The sequence below is a fragment of the Carex rostrata genome, chromosome 30 (genome assembly GCF_964058835.1).
Source record: "Carex rostrata chromosome 30, lpCarRost1.2, whole genome shotgun sequence".
Taxonomy (NCBI): Eukaryota; Viridiplantae; Streptophyta; class Magnoliopsida; order Poales; family Cyperaceae; genus Carex; species Carex rostrata.
Window position 1 is genome coordinate 4,180,423 of NC_135947.1, and position 27,820 is coordinate 4,208,242.

General features: G+C 33.2%; 2 protein-coding genes across 3 annotated transcripts; both read right to left on the reverse strand.

The window, feature by feature from the left end:
* Window positions 1–16,660: 16,660 nt before the first annotated feature.
* LOC144547076 (Nucleic acid-binding, OB-fold-like protein) lies at window positions 16,661–19,149 on the reverse strand. Its single transcript, XM_078295683.1, has 3 exons — window positions 18,640–19,149; window positions 17,192–17,292; window positions 16,661–16,925 (listed from the first exon to the last, which is right to left on the reverse strand). The coding sequence occupies exons 1-3, from the start codon at window positions 19,092–19,094 to the stop codon at window positions 16,843–16,845; spliced, it is 639 nt and encodes a 212-aa protein (XP_078151809.1). The 5' UTR covers window positions 19,095–19,149; the 3' UTR covers window positions 16,661–16,842.
* A 4,373-nt stretch (window positions 19,150–23,522) lies between these two features.
* Window positions 23,523–27,525, reverse strand: LOC144546904 (beta-fructofuranosidase, insoluble isoenzyme 6-like). 2 transcript variants are annotated; one of them, XM_078295495.1, is made up of 8 exons: window positions 27,200–27,524; window positions 27,056–27,064; window positions 26,494–26,944; window positions 25,982–26,393; window positions 25,695–25,857; window positions 24,991–25,234; window positions 24,481–24,574; window positions 23,523–24,106 (listed from the first exon to the last, which is right to left on the reverse strand). In XM_078295495.1, the coding sequence occupies exons 1-8, from the start codon at window positions 27,264–27,266 to the stop codon at window positions 23,888–23,890; spliced, it is 1,659 nt and encodes a 552-aa protein (XP_078151621.1). In that variant the 5' UTR covers window positions 27,267–27,524; the 3' UTR covers window positions 23,523–23,887. The 2 variants fall into 2 exon arrangements, with proteins under 2 accessions (XP_078151621.1, XP_078151619.1); XM_078295493.1 differs by lacking the exons at window positions 23,523–24,106; window positions 27,056–27,064 and having other exon boundaries at window positions 24,484–25,234; window positions 27,200–27,525.
* Window positions 27,526–27,820: the final 295 nt, after the last annotated feature.

Below are 27,820 nucleotides of genomic sequence, written 5' to 3' on the forward strand. Positions count from 1 at the left end.
TAAAGTGCAAAAGCTTTCTACCATAATCTATTATTTCATTTATATATGACAAGATGAAAGGTATTTTTTCTAACACGTAATTTTCCATAAGAACAAATAGATTTATGAAAAAAAAAATTCTAGTTCTCGTGTCTTTATAAACATTTCTATTTTATATGAATATTTTCGAACAATTTTTTTTTATGAAACTAATTATTTTAACTATTCTTGATTTTTTTTTTCTGTCCATCAAGCTTTATTTCTATAATAAAGAATAAATTCGAATGAATTAAAAACAAACTATTGAATGATTGTAATTGAAATTGTAAGTGCTACAGCTTTCTATAATCAGCCATTGATCTGAAAATTTATCCACTTGCTCAAAAGATTAACAACTTGAGCAAATGATCCGAAGAAAATTTCTTTGATTGATCAAATGTTTGTCTAACGTTAATTGTCTAAATCACACATTGATCAAGGCATAATTACTTAAAAAAAATGATTTATTGACACGTGAATCATTTGACAATCTTAACAATAATGCTAAACTAAAAAGTAGAAAAGGTTGAGATTGAAAAAAAAAAATTGATGTATCGTTGACATGTACATGATACCAGGGATGAATCTTAAGCTTAATTTGGAATGGCTATGTCACTCTTTTAAATTAAAAATTAGCGTCTTCATTATTTATCTCCATTCTTATATTATGCACGTAGTTGTCCTGATCCTCCAACGGCTGAGATTGAAAGATGAATTTTCAAATTGAATATCAACCCTTCAATCACATAATCTGTCTTCTTTTGATTATATATATCTATTTTATGTGTAGAAGTTTAAATTTAGTTAAAAACATGCTCGACACACAGACCACTACATGGTTTATCACATTAAAATTGAATAAATTCTTAGCAATTCGTTTCCTTATTTTTCCTTACAGCTATCTTCTATTATTCCAATTAAATTATTTCCTCCATTTCCTCCATTTCATTTCCCTGCCATCTATAAAAATTAATTAATCTACGTATGCCACATTTGGTTAACTCTCAATTAAGGTTTTTACAATAATCAATTGTTATTAATATGTGTAGACTAACTTATATAGAAAGTTTTTTAAATGCCGAAAAATTAACTCACATAATGAACAAATATTTCAAAATACAATCCAATGTCTTTTATGAAATAATTATTAATACCACAATTTATCTAGAGAATAATCATTATAATGAATATAAAAAAATTAATAATAAGGATATCACAAGGTATTCTTTATGTGAAGTTATACAGAGGAGAGTTTCAATATAACAAATTTAATGTACAATTTGTGTTAAAAAAATTCAAATATAAACAAAAAGTGAATTTTGCTACAAAATGTCGTAACATTATAGATAATTTTTTATTTTTAGAAATTATTATTAAATAATATAAAAATATAGATTCCATACGTTAATTTTTTTATGGCTTAACAGGCACTGAGTGGGTAACTCGGATTTAAATTTTGAAATTGAGTTAGTAATTTGGGTGCAAAGTTTAAGTTGGAACCACTAATTCGGCTTCAAAGTTTTAATTCAAATCACTAACTCAGAGCCTTCTAGACCTTTAAAAATCTGACGTACTCAATCAATTTTCTTATATTATTTAATAATAATTTTTAAAATTCATAATTCTCTCAAAAGTTTTGTGCTATAAAATGTTCAAAGTTTACTTTTTCATTTATATTTGAAAATTTATAACTCAAATTGCACATGCATCTCTTCTATATAAATTACTTTTTTTTTCATAAAAAAAATATCTTATGGTAATTTGTTATAAATTTATTTTACTTGTGGTATCATAATATAAGAATGGAGATTTCATAAAGAAAAACTTGATTTTTATGTTTTTTATTTTTGTTGACCATGTGAGTCAATTTTTCTATGCTTAGAAATATTAATGACAGACCAAGTATTTAATTATTGTGAAAATCATTATTGAGAGGTCCAAAATGTGGCAGACTAGGATTGGTTAGTTTTCATATATGGCAGGAAAATTCTGCCCACCGGTGAGCAGAGGATTTGATTCCTTCATTTCTCCTCTTCCTCTATAGTTTTGATAATGAAAATGAAAACAATCATATTTTTCTGTATTTTGTTTAGGGCTATTGTATTTTTGTGAATAAATAAATATCAGATCATGTGCTGACAAAAACAATAGATCTTTCTGATCTGAAGAGAAAGTGAATAATATCTAGAACTTTCATGTACATAAATGATATGTAGAAAAATTTCTATTGTTAAAATAATTTTCATGACGAATATATATGTAGAGAAAATCTTTATTTGAATCATTTAATTATATATTTTTTAAATTTGTCTCTTCACATATCATCTCATTTAAATCATTTAATAACTTATCTTGCTTGTGGAGAAAATTAGATATTAAATCGCAATGATATTTCAAAAAAAAATCATGTTATATTTGATCTTTTTTTTATTTGTTGTTGTTTATTTTATTGTTATTTATTATTTGGATTTCTGTTTTTTTCAATTTGTCTTTTATTTTCATTTAGTTTTTTTTTATTTTGTGTAAATGCATGTCAAATAAAAAGTCTCTTCATATTCTATTAAATCTTATAATATGTCTCCGTTGCAACGCACAAGCATTATACTAGTATTTTATAATTGAGTAAGGCTTGGGTGCTATGGATAAGGACATCCGTACTACGGTCTTAAAAACATATAGTATAAACTTCAAACTTCGATTTAAGTAGCTCAATAAATTGGTTATATAATAAGCTTGTAGAATACTAATTTTTACTATTTTTTATGATTTATGAAAGATGGCCTAAAAATTAAAAAAAATTTGTCAATATTTTAGACTATTTTTTGTCATCTTTCATAAATCTTAAAAAATAGTAAAAAAAATTCAAAAATAGTAAAAGTTAGTATTCTACAAGATTATTATATAACCAATTTATTAGACTACTTAAATCGAAATTTGAAGTTTATATGATATGTTTTTGAGGCCGTAACACGGATGCTCTTATGCTATCCATACCACCGGAGCCTTACTCTTTATAATTTTTGCAAGTACTTATATCTTTAAGCTCATCTATAAAATAAAATTATATTACCGTAACTTATTTAGCATCTTCAACCTCAAAAAATTTTAGCTATGCCCTTGAATAGTACCCATATAAAATAAAATTGTACAATTAAAATATCAGTTGATAATCCATAAAGGAATGTTAAATACTGACTATTAAAAATATTTAAGCACTTCGATAAACGAAAAATTATGTAATAGATCTCATTATTTTATATTCTTTAACTTTGTGCCACAAAAATTATCTGAAAGTTCCGGATTTTGATTTCAAACTTTGCTTTTGCACTTTTTAAAATTGTAAAATGAACTAAAATGTAATCAAATAACTGAAGAGATCCAAGCTCATAACTTCATGCCCAAAATCAAACAACAAATTCTACGAGTAATTTGCAAGATTTATAATCAAAAACAACAACAAAAATACTAGTTTTTTCCCAAAAAATATTTACCTAGAAAGTTCGAAGAACCGATTCAGATATATCACACGAATCCAAATCAAATCGCCAGTGTTGCAAGCACAAATCCTTCAAAGATATGTCACACGGATCAAAATTAACACGCCAATGGAATACGAAAGGGGTAGCTATTTAATGAATATTGCTTATCTCGATAAATTATGGATGTATCGTCTATGTGTAAACAATATACATATAAAAAAAATTGTACAATTTGAATTTCGTTTGATAATACATCAATAATTGTTAAATGCGGACTATTAAAAATATTTAAAAAGTTCGATAAACAATAAATTATGCTATAGATCTCATTTTTTTTTCTAATATTCATGAATTATGTGACATACAAATTGTTTGAAGTTTTAAAAACTTTACTTTTGCTCTTCTCAATTTTTTTAAATAAAATCAAACAACCATCAAGAGATCTATAGCATATAATCAATAAAAATTTAAAAAACAAGTTTTTAAAAAAATATATATTTACCTAGAAAACTCGAGGAAGAACAGACCAGATATGTCACGCAGATCGAAATCAAATCGCCATTGTTGTAAGAGCAAATTCTTGAAGAATATATCACGCAGATCGTAATCAACACGCTCATGCAATTTTGAAAGAGGATAGTGATTTAGTGGATACTTCTTATCTCGAAAGGAAAAGATAATTAACCAATGCAGGAGGGTTAGCGAGAAATTAGACACGGCTCATAGCCGTTCAATAAGAACAATGGGCACTACTCGAGCGACACGATCAATTAATGGTCATCGCCAATTAATTAGAGCGCAAAAGGCTCTAATTCACGGTGTTGCAACGAAAAATTAATCACACAGATAATATCAAAGCGTCAATTATTTTCTATTAATTTTCAAAATTTTGAAGTTTCATTTCCATATTTAAATTTTAAGATAGCCATCAACTCTTTTAATCATTATTATAAAAACTAATACGTAGGAATCAAAAAGGTTAAAATAATATTTCTTAATTTTTGAAACCAATGTAAAAAATCATTGATTCTTATGGAGCATGGAACATCTGTGTAGTTTATTCTCAAAATAAAATAATACGAGCGGTGGATCCTATGTATTATTTGACCCATCGATCCTTTATTTCCACTAACCTACTTGGTTCAAAAGTTGTACGGGGTAATGGTATATTTCCAAAAACAAATGTGCCAAGAACACCCAATTTAATTTAATTTAATTTAATGAAATTGAGAGATTTCACCGCTGTATCTCCATTAAATTAATGATTATCTCATCACACTGTGCACTGAATCAATTCATCTGCATTAAAGGAAAATACATTCAGGTCCTTACTAAAAAAATTATCGGATGTTTGCTAATTATTACAAAAGATTTAGCCTCGTCCTTTCTCATTTTAGATTATTTATGATAAATATTTTGTAACTTGCATCAGGCATGTTTGTTAATACATAGCTTATATTCATATAATTTTGGATAGAATCTGTTAAAATAAAGTTTTTTATAAATCATATGTCTAAACTTAAATAACTTTAGGATTTATTATATATTTGAACAGCATTTAGAGACATTCAGCGATCAGATGATCCCATCCACAAAGAGGAACAGTAAGAGTCTACTTGGTATACGAAAGACTCACAACCATCTGCTTATTCTGTGCAAAATTGGGGCATGATGAAGAACATTGCGCAGACCACATCAGATTGCAAAGACTGCAATTTGATCCCAGATTCGCATCCAGGCCAGAACTTAATAATGTAGGACGGCCTAAAGCAAGAGGATGGATCAATGATCCAGCTTTAGTCCCTGAAATGGAAGGAAACCCCAATCCTTCACCACAGGCCGACTCTAGGCCGTCAGCTAGTCAAGGCCCAAATCCTAACCCATACTCAACACAGTACCATCAGCACAACCCAAACCCAAGCAACACGACAGCGAGCATGAACTTTAACCACAACACCATACCATCCTCTCCAGACCCGACCCAACACCACAACCCCCAACCAGCAGTTCCTTTACAACAACAGGGTAACTTCTTAGGCAATGCCAACCTACTACTCCAACTAGACCAGCCAGGTCAGCCCAGAGTGGTAAAAAGAAGAATGTCGGAGACAAGCATGGAAGACTTGTCTCCTAATCCAATATGAATATATTGGCATGGAATTGCCGTGGGGCCGGGGGCCTACGGAAACGCCAATTCCTGACAAGAACCCTTCGGGCAACGCGGGCGACACTGGCCTTCGTTGTGGAAACAAAGTGCACCTCCCATAAATCCAACATATACCTACCGCAGCTTGAAATGGCGAATTTCACCTTTGTCCCTTCAACAGGTCGTTCCGGAGGCCTATGGCTTTTGTGGGACGACACGATCACACTTCAAATCATCAAGAAGAATAGATTCTTTATACACGCAAGCATCTCGTAACCAAACACCCCACCATGGACACTAACTTGCGTGTATGGAGACCCCTCGCATAGATATAACACTACCATTTGGAGAGAAATCCAAACTCTAACAATGGGAAACCATCATGCATCATTGGAGATTTCAATGCAATAGTTACAGCAGTGGAGAAGGTCGGGGGGAACCCTAACCTAAACGCTGACAGCCGAGAGTTCGGCAAGTTCATCTTTAATGCTGGTCTGATAGATCTAGGGTTTAAAGGTCCGGCATACACATGGACGAATAAGCAACATACATCTACGGCGATTTTTGAAAGGTTAGATAGAGCACTGGTAACCGTCCAATGGAGTCAAATATTTGCACAAGCGCACGTCAATCACTTGCCAAGAATATACAGTGACCATGCACCAATATTACTGCGAACAAAAGAAGCCCCAAAAAGAAAGCATACATTCAGATTTGAGAATGGATGGCTGTCAGACCCTAGTTTCTTCACTACTTGTCATACAAGTTGGGAGCAAACAGGCAATAGGGACTTAACCGAAAAATTGGCAAAGGTCACAGGTTCACTCAAAATCTGGGCAAAACAGAGAGACTCCCCGCAAAACAGACTACAACAACTACAAACACTCATACACAACCACCAGATGCTGCATCCGACCTTACAAAACAGTGATTATGAGGCAAGGCTCTTAGAGGAGTACCACAAGGTAGAAGATGAACTACAGGAGTACTGGAGACAACGAGCGCGGATCCAATGGCAAGTCGAAGGAGATCGCAATACTGCTTTCTTTCATGCAGTAGCAACACAAAGAAGAAGAAACAATCTCATTACCCAAGTTGAAACCGTTGAAGGAATATCGGTGGCACAAGAAACCATAATCAGACGCACCTTTGTTCACTACTTCAAGAACATCTATTGCCCACAACAACAAGGGCAGTATGATAACCCGAAAGAGTACTTTGAACAGTGTGCAGCTATGGGGTACACAAAGATTTCGGACCAAGACCAGAACAACCTAGTAGCACCACCGACAGAAGCGCAAATCAGGGAAACTCTGTTCAGCATGGGTCCGGACAAGGCTCCAGGCCCTGACGGAATGACGGCCAGATTCTTACAAAGTAATTGGGAACTAATGAAGAAAGACATTACTTTGGCAATTCAACAGGTTTTCCATACAGGAAACACACCGACTGAATGGTTATCCAGTAAAATGATACTAATCCCCAAAGTCAACGATCCGAAAACACCGAAAGATTACCGACCCATAACAATAGGAAATATCATTTATAGGCTACTTATGAAAATAATGGCCAATAGACTGCAACCACACATGGGAAAGGTAATATCCAAAAATCAAACGGCCTTTTTGAAAGGTCGATCGATTGCCGACAACACAATACTCATGAAAGAGGTAGTGCATTCCTTTAACATGAGTTCTTACAAGGAAGAAGCGTTTCTCCTAAAAGCTGACATAAACAAGGCATTTGACACAGTACGATGGGACTTTGTAGAAGGTGCAATGCGGGCCATTGGAATACCAGAAAGGCTAATCACCATTGTTATGACAGCCATGGCTAAAAGTAAGGTCACAATCCATATCAACGGACAAGGAGACGGATTTATTACACCAACAAGGGGGCTTAGACAAGGTTGTCCCCTATCACCATACTTGTTCATTCTATCAATGGAATTCCTTACCAAGCACATCCAAATGGCAGTACATTCAAGAAACCTAAAGGGGCTCAAATTGGCCGCAACAGCACCCATATTAACTAGCCTGATATACGCAGATGATCTCATGTTGATGGGCATGACAACACAAACAGAGATAATGGAGTTTAAAAGAATTATGGGAGATTTTGCAAAGGTATCAGGGCTGGCAGTGAACCCATCGAAGTCAAAGGTATGGTTCAGTACAGTTTGTGGAGAGGAGAGTAGACAATGGGTGTTGGGGGAACTTTGATCCAATTTCGCATTTAGAGACATTCTGCGCTGTTCTCGCTATTCCTATAAAAAATAGAGACATTTGAATCATTCTCATAATAATAATAATAGAATTGGATCAATGTATTTCATAAATAAAGACAGTATTTTACTTCACGCTGTATCTTCAATTTCAAAATTTAAAATAATCTGTCTGAATCCTTAAACACAATCTCTGATTTTATATTTTGTTTAGATTTTTTTTACTTTTCTTTTGTGTAGATTGGTAGGAAATATATTGATTGAGGAAATTATGGATCATAAAAAAAGTAATGTTCAATTATTTTTTTTAAGAAAATATAAAATTTGATTAGCACATTTTAATACAGAGATCATGTTGAACGATTCAAATTGATTATTTGAACATTAAAAACGGAGATATGAACGTGAAGTAAACACATGACATTTACTTCATAAAGTACATTAGTCCAATTCATAACAATAATATTGTAACTAATATAATTAATAAAGATAATATAATAAGTAATAATTATTACAAATAATAATGGTTGTTATAAGTAGTTATAAAAATTATGATATAATAGTATAATACTATAAAATAATGTTAAATGCTAAAATTAATAACAAATAAACACCACAACATAATATAAAATAATAATGAGTTGGGCTACGGTGCTTTTTGAAGTAAAGCGAATATTTTACTTCACGTTTATATTTTGCGATTTCAAAGTTCAAACAGTCGATCTGAACTATTGAACACGATCTTCATATTAAATTGTGTTTGGAAACTAAATTTTACATTATTTTGAAAATTTATTACTAGTTTGTTTAAATTTTTTGAAAATCAATGATTTTTTATGGTCCACAATTTTCTAAAAAACAATGATTTTAAAAATTCTAAAAAAATAATAAAAGATTTCTAAAAATTGTAAAATTTGGTCTCCAAGCACATTTTAATACAGAGATTATTTTGGACGGTTCAGATTAATTTTTTGAATTTTAAAATTAAAGATATAAACGTGAAGTAAAACACTCGCTTCACCGTAACTCAATAATAATAATTATTACTATTACGCGCACTATTATTTATTATTGAGCTTATGTATTGAAATAAAAAATTAACATACTATAGTATAATGCTATTCGAATCTTCTAATATAAATTAATTATCAAACTAAGGAGTAAGGCTACAGTGCTATGGGTTGCATAGAGGGCTACGGTGCTACGACTCAATATTCGAGTTTTTAAAATCCTAACGGTCTATCCGAACCGTTCATCTTGTTCTCCATATTAATATGTGTTTGGAGATCAAATTTTACATTTTTTCAAAAATTTTTACTATTTTTTTAGATAGGTAGAAAATCAAATATCTGAATGGTGCATAATTTTTTAGATCAAGTGATTTCTACCTATCTAAAAAAATAATAAATTTTTTTCGAAAAATGTAAAATTTGACCTCTAAACACATATTAATATGGAGAACAAAATGAACAGTTCAAATCAACCGTTAAAATTTTAAAAACTCAAATATTAAGCCGTAGCACAGCCCTCTATGCAACCCATAGCACCGTAGCCATGCTCCAAAGTCCAAACTATGTCCTCATATAAGCATCGATGTCCGTATTGCGTATTCTAGAATCTAGAGTAAAATACAGTGCAGTGCACGGCTGCACGCTCAAAACATGAACTGTTTATAACCATTTTTTTTTTAATTCCCTTTCTGTGGGCCTCACCTAATGTGGTGTAATCGTGTGATTGGCACGTGGGCTGTATAGGTCGTGCCCAGGCATGTTATTTTTTTGCAGGAAATTACAAGAGAGTACTTTTACCTGTCAAATATATACAAAGATTTACTACAAGCAAAGGTGGCGCATTTCTATTAGATTCTTATTATCTTTAGTACGTAAGGTAAAAGGTCGTACATTTTGATAGTGTTCAAAGATTGTAACTAATTGAGCATTGGTCTGCGTAAAGAGGTAACGGGTCAAGCGTTTCTGCTTTTAGCCCTTCAACGGCTATTTAGTAATAAGTAGTAGTTACTAAAATTAATAATGGATTTTTTTACAAACATACCTACTAAAATCTTGTTTTATTTATTACACCCAATAGGAAAGTGGTCGATAAAATTATCTTTGCTCTTTTGAGAACCTTTTTTTTTTCTTAAAAAAATTATTCAGATTTTCCATTTTCATGACTTCCATCACAGGCTTGACAAGTTTGCATATACATTCATGCAAGTAATTTAGTGGCAAATGGTTATCACACAAAATGTTCACATGAACTTGTGTTGTGAATGAATATTTTTTAGGGGAAGTTATCTGAAGATAACAAATATTGCTACTAGTGTACTGCTACTGTCTACATGAATGTTATTTGTCTTTATTTATTTTTTTATTTTTACTTTTGTTCACTTGTTTATATTTACAGCTGGTAGCCACCACCACTGGAGCAGGATAAACATAAGGGAAGTTACAAAACAGTTGCTAATTTTTGCATTTTGTCATTTTCTGTTCTCAGATGTAGTGCTATCATCTCCAGTCCTGTAGAATTGGAGAAGTCCATTGCCAATATGTTGTTCTCAAGGAAAATACTAATTTGCTGAATTATAAAAGTAATAAATATTCTTTAAATTAGAAAAATTTCAAGGATCAGAATTTAAAAGTACGATTTTATTTCATAATAATGACAATTTTCAAATTATGTACTTAATTAAAATAATGATTAAGGCTGGACATGTTTTTTAATAAATGTAATATTGTAGGCTTGAACATGAATTTTTTTTGTGTTTGCATTCCCTCTAAAACCATTTTGTTTTGGTCCTCTGTTGCCAATAAGCCTCTTCATTATTTAAAAAAAATGTTTCAAATTATTTTGACAATCATTCCAACTATCTAAATCCTCTACTTGTAATTTATTATTTTCAGTCAACTTTTCAAACCTATCTAACTTATGTAATAAATCTGTTTTCTGTCGCTTCTGTTCAGCCCTTAAACAGATTCAAGTTAACACGAACAATTTGTTAATAATCAATTTGTCATTATATAATAATAAAGAGTATTTATTTTGACCAAATCCATTTTCTGGCACGTCCATTGGTTTTCTAACAATAAGGCGGAAAAACCAATAAAAATGATAAATTGAATCTTGATCAAACATTTTCTTTTTAATTGGTTGGTGATTTCATATTTTTGCTAGCTAGCTCATCAATTGATATATAAAAATTATTGACACGAGCAAGTGTTTTAGTTCAATTAGGAAAAAGGCTAATAAGTGCTAGGTGCCATGAACCCACGATTGAGAGAGAGATTTAATATATATTTTTTTAACATGGTCATGTAGGATAGAAAATAAAAAATAAATAGTTGACATATCCATGTTTTCAAAATTAAAAAAATGATAGAGTTATGTTATGACAATTTGAAAACTAAATTGTTGGCATTTTTTACTTTAGATTTTGATGTCGAAAGTACCAAATCGAGTTGCTAAATGTCGGCATATCAAAATTTTATTAATTTTATGGTTTTTAGATTTTTTCCAACTTTTTTTTATAGATATAAAAACTATTTTTTTAAATGATATGGATCGTGAAATGATGTCATCTCTATAAAATAAAAATAAAATAAATATTCACTTTTTAACAAGTTTTTGATATGTAGATAAAATTGAATGGATTGAATTGTTTACACTTTAAAAAATGAGAAAAAAGAGTATCAATGCATCTTTACTATGTGAATCATCTTAATATAATACATATGAATATTGATAATTTAAAAATGATACATGGTACAATTGATTAAGACATAACCTAATGCACCTTAATTTGCCTAACTCTAGGTGTGAAAGGTCATATATTCAAACTATATCTTTTAATTTTTCTAATTGGTTAATGACATTTTTTTTATCAGTTTGCTTAGAAGATAGATAAGATAACCTTTATCCAAACAATAATTCGATTCAATATTATCATGATCCACGCCATTTACTGGACTAGAAAATGAATTTTAAAGCAATAAAATATATATATGCTCGAGAATTTGGGAATTAATTTGATTATTTTGTTGGGAGAATTTCATATATACTCCTAAAAAATCTTGAAATTACTTATCCTAAAATTCATAATATTATATTTACTCTCCTAAATTATTTTTTTTTTTACAAATTTATCTAATTTATTGTCTTTTCTATTAATACTTATTTGAAATTTATAAAGTTCCACTTTGCTCTTTATTAAAAAATAAATATATGTAGTTTGTATAAGAAAAATGTTTAGTTTTCTAATTAATCGATTTCCAAGATCAAGTTGTTAATTTCTCTAGTCATGACACATGTACAATGATATTTATGCATAAACTTGTCTGCACGTCACAAGTAAGAAAATAAACCATCCGCCCTCACAACCAGTCAATTAGAAGACTAAACATTTATATTAAACATGTGAGTAGAACTAGAGTGTTTTTAAGTTCACCAGACTTTTTTATGAACTCAATTCTAAAATCTATCATATTTATTTGAAATGACAAATCTGAACCATTGAAACTCATCTACCTTACGTGTGATGTGTCTACATACAATTTTTTTTAATTTTATAATTAATTATGTATAAAGTCAAGTGGTAACGTTAAAAAAATGGATGCATTAAAATTAATCTATAAACCTTCTAATGTTGACTGCTTGACTTTGTACTAAATTAATTTGAAAGTTAATTTTTTTTTTTACTGTATGAAGATAAATAACAATTAGCAAGTAATAAACAAAGACAGTGTGGAACCCGTGAGTGAAGTTAAATTGTAAAATTCAGTACATAATTCGACAAAATCCGTATTTCTTTGTGTCAATTCAATGCGTAAAGTTCATTTAATGGGCTTAATATCTACTTATTTTGCTTCAATCTCATATTTATTTAGTCGTGGCGTTGGATACAATATCTTTTTTTTGAGAAACTTGGTAGATGCGTTGGATACAATATCAGCTCTTGGATTCGCTTGGGGTGCTGAGGGATTGATCAATGGCTGCTACGCAACAGCACAGATCTCAAAACGCTGTAGCAACATCAAAACCGTTCGATCTGAACTGTACAGTATGCAACACTGTAGCAGAAGCTAGCAAGGTTTACGATCAATCGTTGATTCGAATCACAAAGCAGTAGAGCTAAGCGGAACAACTGCTCACTCATTCAAATATGAATTAAAATTCACAATAACTCGCTAATTTTAGCTAGCGTTATTCTACACCTATCTAAAAATATCTAGGAAGTTATTGGTGATTAAATTATTACGGAAAATAATTAATCTTGAGTTTTCAAATGATATATTAGCGTAAATCTTTTTTTCCATACTATCTGTGTAAAAGGTCACAATTTATAAATCTGAAAAAAAAAAATTCTTTACAAATATTAAAAAATTGATTGGCTTAATTTTCAATCTTTACTCAAAAACACATTATTTCTTAAAAAAAAGCCCAACACAACTAATTAGATCACCCAAATTAAACAAAACTTCTAAATCAGGCTGGGCCTCCAAAATTTGATGCATTAAAGGATTGTAATCCCGCCAGCAACATTTTTCTTTGTTTTTCTTTAATTTTTTGATATTTCAATTGTAAAGCTGGGGTAAAATGAAAATGTGATTTATCATCAAGAAAATCACCCTAGTGTCGGAGTATATTAAATCAGCAACAAGAGATTAAAAGTAGAGGATTAAGATCCAGCTAAAAGAAAAACAAAGAAGATAGCATTGGATACAATATCAATATCAGCCCTTGGGTTCGCTCAGGGTTTTGTGAGATTGATCAGGGATTCAAATTTGCTGTTATTCTAAGAAGAATAGCAGCGTAGTGCTTTCTATTTCTGTATCTCTCTCTTGTAAAAAGGAGAGAGAAATAGAAGAGAGAGAAAGAAGAGAGAGATAGAGAGAAGAATACGGATAGCAGGGATTTTGAATAGCAGCAGATCTCATTCCATTGATCAATGGGTGCTGAAGAACACATATCTCAAAGTGCAACAGCTGCATCAAAACCATTGGATTTGAGCTGTATAGTATGCAATGTAGGATCTCGATGCGCTGTTAATTTTGATGCATTTTTGCGAACTAAAAAGAAGATGGAATGAACAAAGCTGTTAAGCTTTGTTGATTAGAAATATTTTGCTAATTTTAAGCTAGCATTATTCTTCACACATAAAAAAAAAAATCTAAGCAATTATTGGTGGAAAAATTATTACAGAAATAATTACTTATGAGTTTCTAAGCTGTATAGCCCAGTGTTGTAAATAACAATATGCGCTCGTCGGACAGATATGGTACCGCAAAGTCATTATTCGAGAATAATCAGAAATAATCAGCTGATTATTCGAGAAAATTCGTAACAGTTTGATTACCGCCAATGACTAATCGGACGATTAATCGGTCTAAACGGACGATTTTTACAACACTGGTATAGCCCACGGCCCCTTTCCAAAAAAGAAGTGATATATCGGCGCAATATTCTCTCTTATGAGCCCTACATAACTAATTATTTCATCCAAACTAAATTATACTTCTAAATCAGGCCGGGCCTCCAAGAAATTGATGCCTGATTGTAATCCCATTAGCTGACCTTTTTGTTTTGTTTTTTTTTAAATAAATCCCATTAGCTAATAGTGGAGAGAGAGCATGGAACAGGTGGATTCCTGATTTTCATCATGGTAAAGTAATAGTGTGCACTAGTATATTAAATAATCAGGCTTAAATCCACTAACTAATTGGGTACACACAGGGTGGCAAAAAAGCTCGTGGCTCGTGGCTCAATCGTAACTCGCATGTTACTAGACTGAGCTGTTAACGAGCTAGTTCGCCACTAGTTCAGTTCATAATTACTGAGTTCAAGCTGAGACTTAGCTTGCTCGCCACCTCACGAGCTAGCTCGGGGAGGCATCAATTTGTGAATTTGTATGAATGTGTGTGCATTTTATACTGTCCAGCTCGGTTTATGTATTAGTTTTCTTCACACAGAACAAAATTCACGCGGTTTCCTTTTACTTTTTACTTTCACGAATTCACACTGATGAATTATGGGCCAGCCCAAAATTCCCTTACCATTACGCTACTGGATTGATTAAAATCATGGCATGAACCTAGTCAAATGAAACTTATTTCATTGTTAATTTGTTACGCTGCTAAACTATTTTTCTATTATAAGTTACCATTACATTAACAATTTTGAGCTCTGATATAAGTTTCATTTTTGCATTATTAAATATTGATGGTTGAAGCTATTAGTTGCATTATTTGAGATTCGAATATAAATAGTTCACGAATAAAATATTTCCACGGTTTTAATAATAATAACCAAGTTTGACCAAGAATTCAAATCAAAGTATAAAAAGCTTGAGCATGAAATGCTCTTTCTATTGAGATCCCTCATGAAGGCATTTGAAACCTCCTAAAAAAATATACATTTATATTGCAATATTTTAACAGGACGTCTGACTCTTGTTTAAGAAGAACATTTGACACTAAAAAATATTTGACAACAGTTAGCCATGAGCAATTTGGTCTTTTATACTCATTTGACACTGAAAAATATTTTTTATTCATTTTAATCTTGAATCTTTAATCCAATGTCTCACCGAACACAAGCTTCTTAGGAGACCATATTATTGGGCTTTGAGATTCATATCAAGTTAAAAAAGAGCGGTCCAAATCTAGTAATTGTAAAAGATTCCCTTATCAGGTATTGGAGAGGATGTGATTTCTAGGCAGGAGGGGGTGTAAACGATCGGATAGTGGTCAAACCGTATTCTTATCCGTTATAATTTTTTGGATATGAATAGTTTCAGATACGGATCATATATAATTTTTTCATTCATAAATTAGATATAATATTTTTCATAATAAGTTTATTGGTTACAAAATATATTATCAAAATATTAATCACTAATTATGTTATTGTATTATATTGTTCATCATAATATATATTTATATGCAATTTAATAAATTATTGGTATGCATATGCAATTTAATAAATCAATTTAAGAACACATAGTACATTTGTTAATTTAGAAATGTAAACGATTGAATACAAATAGTTACAGATAGTTAAAAATCTTATTGTATCATTATCCGTTATAATTTTTTCAGATACAGATAGTCTCAAATACGGATACAAATCAAATAATTTAAGTAATTTTTTGAATTCAGGTCCGGACAAAATCAGATAATATCCAATCTGTTTACATCCCTACCTGTAGCTAACATTTTTCCTAACGACTCAAAATGTAAATAGATTTGAATTGAAGAGCAGTACCGCTAATCGGCTGCGAACTATTTCAAACTCTATTTCATATTTGGATGAATAAATCGCTATTAAAAATAATCATTATCTCTGACGTTTCTGTTATTTCAATCAAACGTTAGGTTCAGAAGGGGAACCTTTTAGAACAAATATTTCACAGATATACTTCTATGTTTTATTCCAGAAAAATTATAAAGCTATATTTGTTCAAATTATGCCATATTCTAAAAATTTACCTCATCCTATTAAATGTCCAACTCCTCTCCACTCTGCTTGAGTAGCAATCCTATTAAATGTCCAACTCCTCTCCACTCTGCTTGAGTAGCAACTTACCACCGCCAACCACACTAACCTCCTTATCAATCCAAAGTCCAAACGAACCTTTACTGTTTCTAAGATCACAAGAGTCATCATTGACGTGGAGATTCTTGAAATACCTAACCAGCAAATATCTATCCCCACAGAAAAAAAACACAACTTTGAAATCTCACTAGCAGCTCTATACCCACCCCTCCCCCAAACCGCACACACACACACACACACACAAATAACAATCTAGTTCTTTTGGCTTAATATTCATTCGCTCGTTGAACCAGGAATGACTACAATATAAAAATCAAGCTAAAGTACAAGCTTACTTGGAACTGTCAAAATACTAAACATGAACTGTCTACAATTCTACATGAATCAAGCAAGAGTACATGCCTAATTTTATTTGTTTTTAGATTTCAGAAATAACCTACAGCTCTTGCCCTCCATTCATCCAATTTTGGAGCCTCTTCGTCTGAACCGAGATACAATATACGACCACCTGGTTTACCAACATTAACACATGAAATGTATAAATCAATTTAAAGGTAACAGATATACAATCAGGTTAAACATGAATTATAATGTCATAAGCTTCGAGGAATCATTATATGCTCATAACATAGAAGACATAAACGAAAACAGTTTGGTCTGGCTTATTTTGGTTCCTATTTAACTTAGTAAATGTTGCATTAGCAAACCTGACACAAATTATTTGAACTCATGAGTTGAGTCTTTAAAGAAAATGGAGAGAATACAAGAATTTACCATCTCCACGAAGGGCAATCTCTCTGATCCGCCTGACAATACCTGTAACAGGGTCTGAAAAAACCTTGGTCTCTATATTTCCTTCCAAATACAACACAGCTCTGCCATTCAAAAATAAACATATTAAAAGAGACCCACTTAAATATAAATTATAGGAGTGCTCTAGACTAATAAATTTCCTTTTTATTGTTTTATTTTATTATCTTGTCAACTATCTTGCAAAAATTAACTTTAAAACAACCAGACACATATATGCAACCCTTTTTCTCTTGCATGTCTCAAAGCTTTTGAACACCAAGCAACTGAACCAACTTGCACCTAAACTAAACTTCTTGCAGAATGAAAAGCAAGGAAATTGAAAAAATATGAAGGGTTAAAATGTCTCAAATACTTGTCTCCGGTCCCTCATGTCTTCAAGTTTTATAAGTTCAACTTAACATCCGAAATACAAAATAGCACAATAATATTTTCAGATATCATCTTCTTCAACTTTTTCGCAGATGTATAAGAAAAGAATTGTTGCATTTCTAGTTCATAATTCATATTAGTGGATATGAAATTATGAATACCATAATATATAATATACAAAAAGTCCACATTAATATATATTTATAAACTCTCAATGCACATCAAAACAAAGCAAAAGTACCACAATTCTTTGTGCACTTAGGTAATGTGAAATAGATCATCTCCCATTAATTAAGTTCATTATTTGGATTTATATTTCAAGTTATTAAAATTGAAATAAAGAGGCATTTTAAACCTTTTAGAAAATACAAGTTGGTTTTCTCATACCAGTTCTTAAAATGCTTCTACAACAAACCCATTGCATATTATAATAAGCTCCCATTTAATAACATTTGATTGAAAAAACCAATCCAATGTTAACATCTAACAAAATCCATTCAACAAACCACCAATAATACATATACAAATGTGTGAAAAAAAATTCAAACAGTTCATGCAACTATAGGTGATCTTTTTATCAAGAGCCGAAGGTGTTTCTTTGCACACTCAAAATTATGAGATTGCAGAGATAGTCTCAATATCAGGAAAAAAAATGCAAATGAAAAAAACTTCAGAAGATGAAATTTCCAAAAATCTCACCAATTGAATTTGTTTGAAAAGCGCAGGTGTTCAAACTTAAGCTAAGTATAAGTTATCAGATGCTCAGGTTCAACTTTTCCTCCAATTTTAAACTTCTAAAGTTATCCAGCATAGCCAAGTGAAATGAGCAGGTAACCCAGATTTCCAGAAACTAAACACTCTCTCAGAGGTTCAGAAGCACCATTACTAACCACTAACCAAGTAAAATACACTAGGCATAGTTTCCAAACCTCTGTGTTATGATGTACTGCAATATGCCCACTGTATAAAGAACAGAATCACAAGACTAATCCTCATGTAACACTTATAGGACAGGAAAAAGAACAATTATCAACACATACCCTGGTTTGACTATCTCCATTGCCATTGCTACGAGCCTATCAGGATAGACGGAAACCCGATGCCACTGCACTGAGCACCGTGACTCGTACTCCTCTGGCCGCTCGTGCGCTAGCGGCCGACGGTTGTTGCGGATTCCGCCGGTAGCGAGGGAGAAGAGCACGATTTCATTACCACTCCTCAGGCGGCGCTTTATTGGCGCCTGACCGACCTTCCCGACAAGAATGGCCTTGAAAAGGCCCGGATCCATGCCTCCTTCGAGCTCGCGCGGCTGACCAGGCTCGAAGGGGCGCACCGGACGCGAGGAAGTCGGGTCCGGGGAGGTGAAAGTGGCATGATCGGGGGAGGTGACGGTGTCTGAATCGGAAGAGGAAGGGGTGGAGAAGAGGCGGAGGGAAGGAGATGGGAGGCGGAGGCGGCCGGAGAGAAAACGGCGTGAGAGGAGGGAGTTCGCCATTCGAGGAAGGGTTTTGGTTTTGTTTGAGTGCGAGCAGTACGAAGTCAAATAGTCAAAACCCCTCGACCTAGTGAATTCGGAATCCGCATCCTCTGAGATATCTCAAACTTTGCATGTTTTTCTGGAAGACCTCAACCATTAAAATATTTCTGCACGAATCTAAAAGCACAAATAATACTGCCCCTGCGCTGTCCCGGAATAGGCACCATACAGGCGTGTTTGTTTGTTGTGGGATTACACGGGATGAAATTTGACAGAGATGGAAACCCATTTTTGAAAAAGTGGGAAACCATGAACACGGATACAGGGCCTACACGTCGGTCATGCAAAAGTTGAGATATCTCAGAAAATACACAATCGTGAATTCGGATCCTCTGAGATATCTCAAACTTTGAGTGTTTACTACGGAAAATCTCAACCGTTCAAATACGTTATGCACAAATCTTAAGGCAAACATTTCAAGGTGTACTGTTCTGCACGGAAAATCTCACCCGTTCAAACTCCGAACAGTTTAAAACATTTGAAGTTTTTTATTTTTCTAGATTTGTTTGTCAAGAATTTGATTATCAAATTAAATACCATTTGAAGTCCTTGCATTGCCAATTTCGAGTTCGTTAAATATTAGTGTAATTTCCTAATTTTAAAATATACTTTTTAATTTCTTCAGTTTTAAAATATTTATGTAAAAAATCGTGAGTTCGAAATCTGACGAAATAGACATTCATATTTTCTTTTAAAAAATTATCAAAAATTAACTCGGACTACGACAAGTCTCAGTTCCTCTCCGCTTGAAGAATATAAAAGCACAATGCAATCAAATATACACCGTCAATTTTAGATCAGATATTCGGATATTAAAATAAGCCTAAGGTTGAAGATGCATTTTAGAGCAGTCAAGAACAAGGGAATGTTGAAGCAATAGCCATGCGCGAACCAAACATGATAATGATATATGCCCTGAAATCCTTTTATTCTCTGGAATGATCTCTAGCGTGAACCAAACGCTCTCTAAAGACCACGACAAGCACCGAGTTCCAGGAACACAACCTCATTTTAATTAAATGTCATTATCCAAATATTTTAGTTGCGGTTAGTGTGATAAGTCAATATACGTATGCTCCTCATACAAGTTATATGGATGTCATTACCTGAATTCCTAAGTATCTCAAAAGTTCATCTGGTCGAGGTATTTGGCTTTAGAAGAATAATGATCTCTCCATTGTAGGTTACTTCGATGCGAATTGGGTCGAAATTGTGATTCACGATCTACAAGTGGCTATTGTTTGTTGGAGGAAATCTCACAATATGAGGGAAAAAAGCAAGAAGCAAACAGTTGTAGTAAGATCAAGTGTCAAGACGAAGTACCGGGCTATGACGGCCACCGCAAACGAGTTAACATAGTTTAAACAATCTTTAAAAGACATCAGAATCGAACATAATCAACTTATGAAGATGTTTTGTGATAATAATTCGGCTTGGCACATTATATCCAATCCAGTATTTAAAAAAAAAATGAAACATTGAAGTTGATTGATACTTAGAAAAAGGTACAATAAAAAATGATTGAAACACACTTATATGTGTATCAAGGAGCAATTGGCCGACATATTTACCAAAGCGTTGAACACTTCAAGTGAAGTGAATCATACAAATCTGTTTGTATTATTTCTTCTCCATGTTTCTCTCTGTTTCCAAATAGAGCCATATGACCGTTCTTTTTTGTTAGATTAGTTAACGGCTCTAAGCCTTATAACCCTATATAAACTTCCCTTCTTCTCATGTAAAATTATGAGATAATAATAAGAAATTATTTTTTCCAACTCCAACAATCCAGAAAGCCACATCTTTCTAATTTGTTAGGATTATTCAAGGTTCATCTTCTCTTCTAAACACAACGAGCCCAGTCCAGCGACTCAATTTGGGCCCAAGCCCAATGGTCCCGTACAACCTTCCCGTTTATTAACCCATAAAACATGCTTAGTTGAAACCTGTAAATTAAAATACACACTAAAGCAAAACTTAGCATTTTCCTCACCGATCCTCCATGGAGATTTGATTCAATTCTTGGCATTACATACTCTTCTGTACTGATGATTTTAACTTGAAGAAAAATAAGGAATACAAAAATATGATAATGAAAAGAACTATAAACGAGAATGAACTTCTATGAGAGAAGTTAAAAAAAAAAAAAAAAGACTGTTCCGTCTACTACAAGTACTGTTGAGTTTTCTAACAAGTTTTCCTCAAAAAAAAGGGAAGTTTGCTAACAAGTACATTTTTGTGCAATATGGTAAGATGTTTTGATTTTTCCTCCGACAATTCTGCAGTAAAATTTGCATATGACCGGCTCATGTTATGATCAAATTAACTTACTAATTAACAATTGTATCTGCCTATGAAATGATGCTCACCTCAATCCTTAACCTTGAAATTTGAGCTGCTAATTATCTCTGAGCTCAGTTCAAAATGAATCTAGTTTTCAATATTAAAAGAAAAGGTAATTGTTAGATAACTAGCAAAGGACTTTGCTTATCGTAATCCACTACAACAGTACAAGCAAAGCAACAAAAGAAGGAAAGAATGACCATTGACAAATTAAACAAAAAGATATTAAATTATCCAGTACAGAATAAGTTTGTCAGGCAAATATGCCTAGTTCCAGAACATATAAAATTGGACACTAAAGCCCATTTTCAATGTATGGATCTTTTTTAAGCAGGAATGACTGAAGTGGTTTAAATTAGCTGAACTTACAAGCCTACCTCATAATGGCAAGTACTTTTATTGGAAGTGTCAGCACTAAGCTATAGTGGAATGTTTAAACTATTACCTGCACAGGAAATTCGAAGACACGTACTCTTTTGATGTTTCTCAGTTTCTTAGATTCTTCAATTATCTTAGTACGGGTATTTGTTGGTAGTGATTAAATGTGAGGGAACTTGATCCACAGATCCTTGAGGGACGGGAAAAGATTTTTACAGCCCCTGATATCAATCAAGTCAATAGAGGTAAGAAGCTGCAAAGAGAGTCGAACTTGATCATCTTCCTTTCTCAAAAAAAGAAAAAGAACTTGGAATTCTTCAGTAAAAGCAGAAAGATCCTGGTAAAAATATTGAAGGGAACTGAGCTGCTTGTAGATAGGCAATGTTAAAAGGGCAAGAGAGTCGCTTTTGATTCTTTTTAAAGACAAGGAGAAGTCTGGTTCAGTCCTCAATATTTCTTTTGATGCAGAGTCCCACGCTGCAAATGAAACCAGGGCATCCAAGAAACCACAACTGTTCCATGTGTCCTTCCATTGAGCTCATTGTTTTACAGGATCTAATTTTGAGGATCTTCAAACAGATCAAATGCTCCCCAAATGTAAGGGAAGTTAGTGATTGGCACCCTGTTATATACAATTTCTCTAAAGCCACAAAATAATGCAAGTCCAAAGATTCCAAACTAGAGATATAGGATATCTCTAGAGAACGCAGAGAACTAAGCTCACAGAAAGCCAATAGTTCACCCACCTCAAGGCTCGAATTTTGATCCAGAACTAGACTTAAATATTGGCTTTTCTCCTCATAAAGCATTAATTCAATAGATCCAGTTTTTTGAATTGATATAAAAGAAAGTAGAGAACTATATGGAAGAGGTGGTAGTTGAAAAATTAGTGGACAATCTTTAATAATGAGACTCGAGAGAGAAGGAAACCTCTGCAATACCTCAGATGTAGCACATCCTGAGAGGGGTAGATCCACTAATTTAGGACAATCTCGAATTGAGAGTTCTTTGAGTTTTTTAAAGTAAAGAAATTGTTGAAGTTGGTCATTCCACACCCATTTTTCGATCTATATGATCTCCAACTCTTCCAAAGATGGAAATTTCATGCTTTGATGAGTACCATACCACTGAGGTCTAATATAAGAATTCAAAATTTTGCAAGCTGTCTTTGGGTTGTTTGCCACTGGCCTATTGAACAACTTGAGTCTTTGGGGAAGCTCAATTTTAGAAATTAATTAGACCAAATTAATAAGTTTTTTTGCAACCTAATGCTCATTTATCTAGTCTGATGGACTATTTTTCATACTTAAATCCTGCTCTGCTAGATATTTTTCTACAAGTTGTTAGATAATTCTCAAAACTTGCACTTTTAATGGTTACTTAATTAGTTCCGAAACCTACAGGAATAGGTACTTGTTAATGGTGGCATTTAATCGGTCAATATAGATTTGGTTCAATTTCCTTCAAATAAATAAATACCAATGAATGTAAATATTAGAACTTAACACGCTCAAAAATCAGAGAAGATAGTCAAATGAAAATTTAATAAACTTAACTCACTCAAAACGAACTAAATTCAAATCTAGGATATTGTGCAGCATTTACACTGCCAAGCCGAACATAATAGGAACTAAAAACAGCAGTAAATGGGAAAAATAAAAATAGTAATAACGAATCACAAATTCTCCTGAACATAAAATATCAAACCGGTCATTTCTGGCAAACATTAACTTGCCCCAGACTTGTTAATCTCTAATTTCTTCTTCTTTCAGACTATTCACAGATATAAAATGACAAACGGACTAAAAAGGGTACTTGCCAGGGGGTACGACGGACAATAAAAAAATGTAACTTCGGCAACGCGAGGCGCGCTGCAGTGACAAATAAAGTAGTTCATATAATCGATCATCGCCAGACATGAATCACATTAATGCTTTCTGAAATATTAATTTCGTCTTGCAACAAATTTTCTATCAATCAGCTCATCACAGCCACTTAATGAATGTTAAACAAGAAACTCTTTTACTAACTTAAATATAGTCCTTACTAATAAAATCATCATTTTCAATATTTACACGAGCCTTTGCCATCTCCCATGCATTGAGCTCTCTGATCTTCACCTCTTGAGAGCCATGGTTGAACACATAAAGACCTGAGGTTTGACCAGTCAACACATGTTTGGGGTAGACCCGCAGTGTCATACATGTTCTACCACCACCTCCAAAGCTCTCTACGACTGAATGATCTATCTGTTATCAAGAATTTATATATAAAACCTGAGGTTTGCCACCTTTACCAAGACCAAGAATAGAAACAACGAAACAAACGTAAAACAAAAACAAAAAAACTGTTTCTTTTTCTTCCGTAATGCGTTGTTTAATAAATTTTTAGGGCATTTAATGATTGAACGAAAATCTATATAAGACTGTAAAAGCTCTTCACAAGTCAATTGGTATATGAAAAGAGTATAGTCAATTGAAGATGTTTGCAATAGCCCTGATGGTTTATTTCAAGATTGTTATGGCTTAAGCGTGCCTTCACAGTAACCCCTGACTATGAAGTATTACAAATAAAATAAACTTAGTATGAATTAGAGATTGTGATAAAATAGACTGAACAATACCAGTGTTCTCAGAGAAATTATTTTGTCCTTGCTTATATCTACTCCAACAAAGGCACCATATGCAGGTTTGGTAACACCCTCTCTCCTTGATGAGCTAATTTTGAGACACAAAAGCAGATAATAAGAAAAAAAAAATATAATTCATACATGGCCCTAAGAATAAAGAACTTGACAGTTTTTATTAGTAGGGATTTTAACAATGAAATATATATACACATGACCTTGATATTTTTTGAGAAGTTGGCATTTTGTCTACTAAATATATACAGAACCTTGATTTTCTGTCCCCAAATAATGCAATAAATGACAATTCCCATATACGAGGACCAACATCTCTCCCAAAATTATATTATATATCTAACATGCCACTTTGTACCGAGGTAGAACACTTGGCTTTTAGCATATTTCAATGAGGTAATTGACAGTATGCACTTTCAGATTTTTAATATATTGCAGGGGAACACATGAAAATTGCCTTGTTAATTATGATAAGAAGTTGAGAAAGAGTGCCTTTTCAGGTCGGAGCACATGAAAGCCATGTATCTATCAGAGCCTTTGTATATTCTGAAATAGATAGCAGTGTGTTCTTCTTGGCCATTGACGTCACTAGACAGAACAAGAAGGCCAAAGGGGCCAATTCCTCCCTTGTCAAATGGTGTGATCTCATCACAGAGCTTGGAAGGATCTAGAAGAAATGAATCGTCTAATGATTCGGCACCTTCAAGGCTTTCTAGTTCAAATTCTACCTCAACATCTACCTGTTATTAGAAACTAATCAAGTCCGTGAAAATGACATGACAAAACCAATGCACACATTTCATTGACTTCACATACCTTTTAAGATCAACAATTCTGGTACTGCGGATCTTTCCAAATCTAGTTTACCTTCCATTTTTAATGTAATGCCTGACTTCAGATGTACCTTATTCCACCTTAAGGACCATGACTTTTTTTTTTTTACCTTAGTTATCAAGTATCCTAGGTAAAACATCCAAAGTACTATGGTACCAAATAACAATAGCATACCGCTACCAATCATACAGGCTGCAGGTATTAGGCAATATATCACTTTATTGATACATACCAATCAGATTTTATTATAGGCTGGCTAGATACAATCATCAGTGATCTTAGTATTGGTACTATCAGATCCAGCAAAATCTTTAAATTTGCATAATTATATCATCTCCCTCTCTTTCTCTACAACTATTAACTTTCCTGGGAAGTCAAGATCCCACTTATTTCAAATCTGTCACCAGATTGCAATTGAAAATCATGCAATTGGACTTGCTTTTTCCTGAGTGATTTTAGCTCTTCAACGGGCCACTGAATTAGTTGTTTTCCATCGGTATCCAGCCAGATAGCCCTTGGGAATGTCTAGAAAACAAGGTTGGAAAATGAAACCTTAGAAATTTCAAAAGTGCCAAAAGAGATGATGATATACTACAATTAAGCAACTAAATAATAATCAAAGCGTACCGAATTTCATTAAAACACGGACCTGTATACCAGACCAGCCTCTCTTGACATCATCTGCCTCACTATCCGACTCATTTACCCAAGCCCAAAGAATACGCCTATTCTTTTTGCCATCAAAGAAAGACTTAGAAGCATAAATGTGCCCGTAATCTATCATGGGCCAAGTCTTGTAATCGTCTTCGTACCCCTCATCTGGTTTAAAAACATCTTTCTTCTCGTCATACATGCCGACTAAGTAGTAATCTTGAAAGGTTTCAGCGAGGCTCACTTTCAGAACATGTTTTATGTTTCCTGTGTTAACTGATGGATCTAAGTCTAACCCATCTTTACTGGATAGTGATACAGGAAAGAAATCAGGACATTCCCACATGGCATAGTTTTCAGATTTGTGCAATGGAAACTCATTCCTTTGCCAATTTTCAAAGTTCAGACTCCTACACAATAAAAATTTAGAGAATGAGGATTCATGTCTCCTGGTATGACCTTTGGAAATCCCAGTTTCAAACAGGTATCCAGTTTATTTGAAATGCTTACTTGTATAACAGAATCTCAGCTCTTCCCTCCAGGTTAGCTCCAACCGCCACTCTCCAGTACCCGTCTTGACCAAACCATCCGGTACTCGGGTCTCTAAAATTAGCTGGGTCGATATCACCTTCCGGAAGCATAATCGGGTTGTAATCCGGTTTGGTCCATTCTCGCAACAACGGGTCTGATCCGTTCTTCCGGAAGGCGATGTTCTGCACCTGCCTCTTTTTGTCATCGAAGCTGGTGTAGAGTATAACGGGCTCACCAGCCACGAAGGTGACGGAGCCAGTAAAGCACCCGTTAATGTCAAACGGGTCGGTGCGGTCGAGTGCGACATCGAGGGCTTCCCAGTTGACTAGGTCGGTGGAGACGGAATGGCCCCAAGCGATGTTGCCCCATAGTGGGCCCTCTGGGTTGTACTGATAGAAAAGGTGGTATAGCCCCTTGTAGTACATTGGGCCTAACAGTTTTATTCGAAAGAAATTTTAGTTTTGGGAGGATCCAATGAAAATCTGCCAAATTAATTAATAGATGAGTTTAAAAAAAATGGTGATGAGAGAAACATATATACCACATGGATCTATTTTGTCGATTATCAATCCCAAATTAATCAGAAGAAGGTGCACCACATGCAAAGAAAAAAATAGTTAATTAAGAACAGAACGCACTCATCTTCTCAAGGAATGAAAGGCAAAGAAATAGTGAAGTCGATTACCATTGAGCCAGTTCTTTGAAGGTTGGAAATGGAATGAGGTTCTATCTGGGTCAATTTCGTTTGTCATTGAGCCAGTAGTTCTTTGATGGAAGGAAATGACTAGGGTATATATTACTTATAAGCAGCGCCATTGGGTTTAATTTGGATCCTTCGCCTCTCTGAAGATTGCATATTAATTGGCCAAATGTACCAAATATTAGTAAACTTCTAATCTATTTTTTTATTCATTAGATAATTAAATCCGCACTGGCTCGATCATTAGTCAAAGTTTCATAAATATTAAAATAGATTTTGGCGGAGGTGATGACTGATGACTAGGTAATGACAAGGTAATGAGCAAGATCTTTATTGGAAAATTGGGATCTTATCCTGTTCAAGAAAATGTTTCTTAGTATTTTATTCCATGCTAGCTGCGTAGGTCCCAGCCCATGAGGAGTTTGATAGCAGCATTACAATAAATGGAGAATTGGGATCTTATCTTTCTCGTTTGATGGCAGCATTTTTTTTGGGCTTGATATTGGGCTTTTCATGGGCTTAATTTAAAAGAGTAATTTGATTTGCATGGTGCAAGGAAAATTCATTAAAAATCTTAAAATACGTCCGGCCCAAAATTGTTCCTCT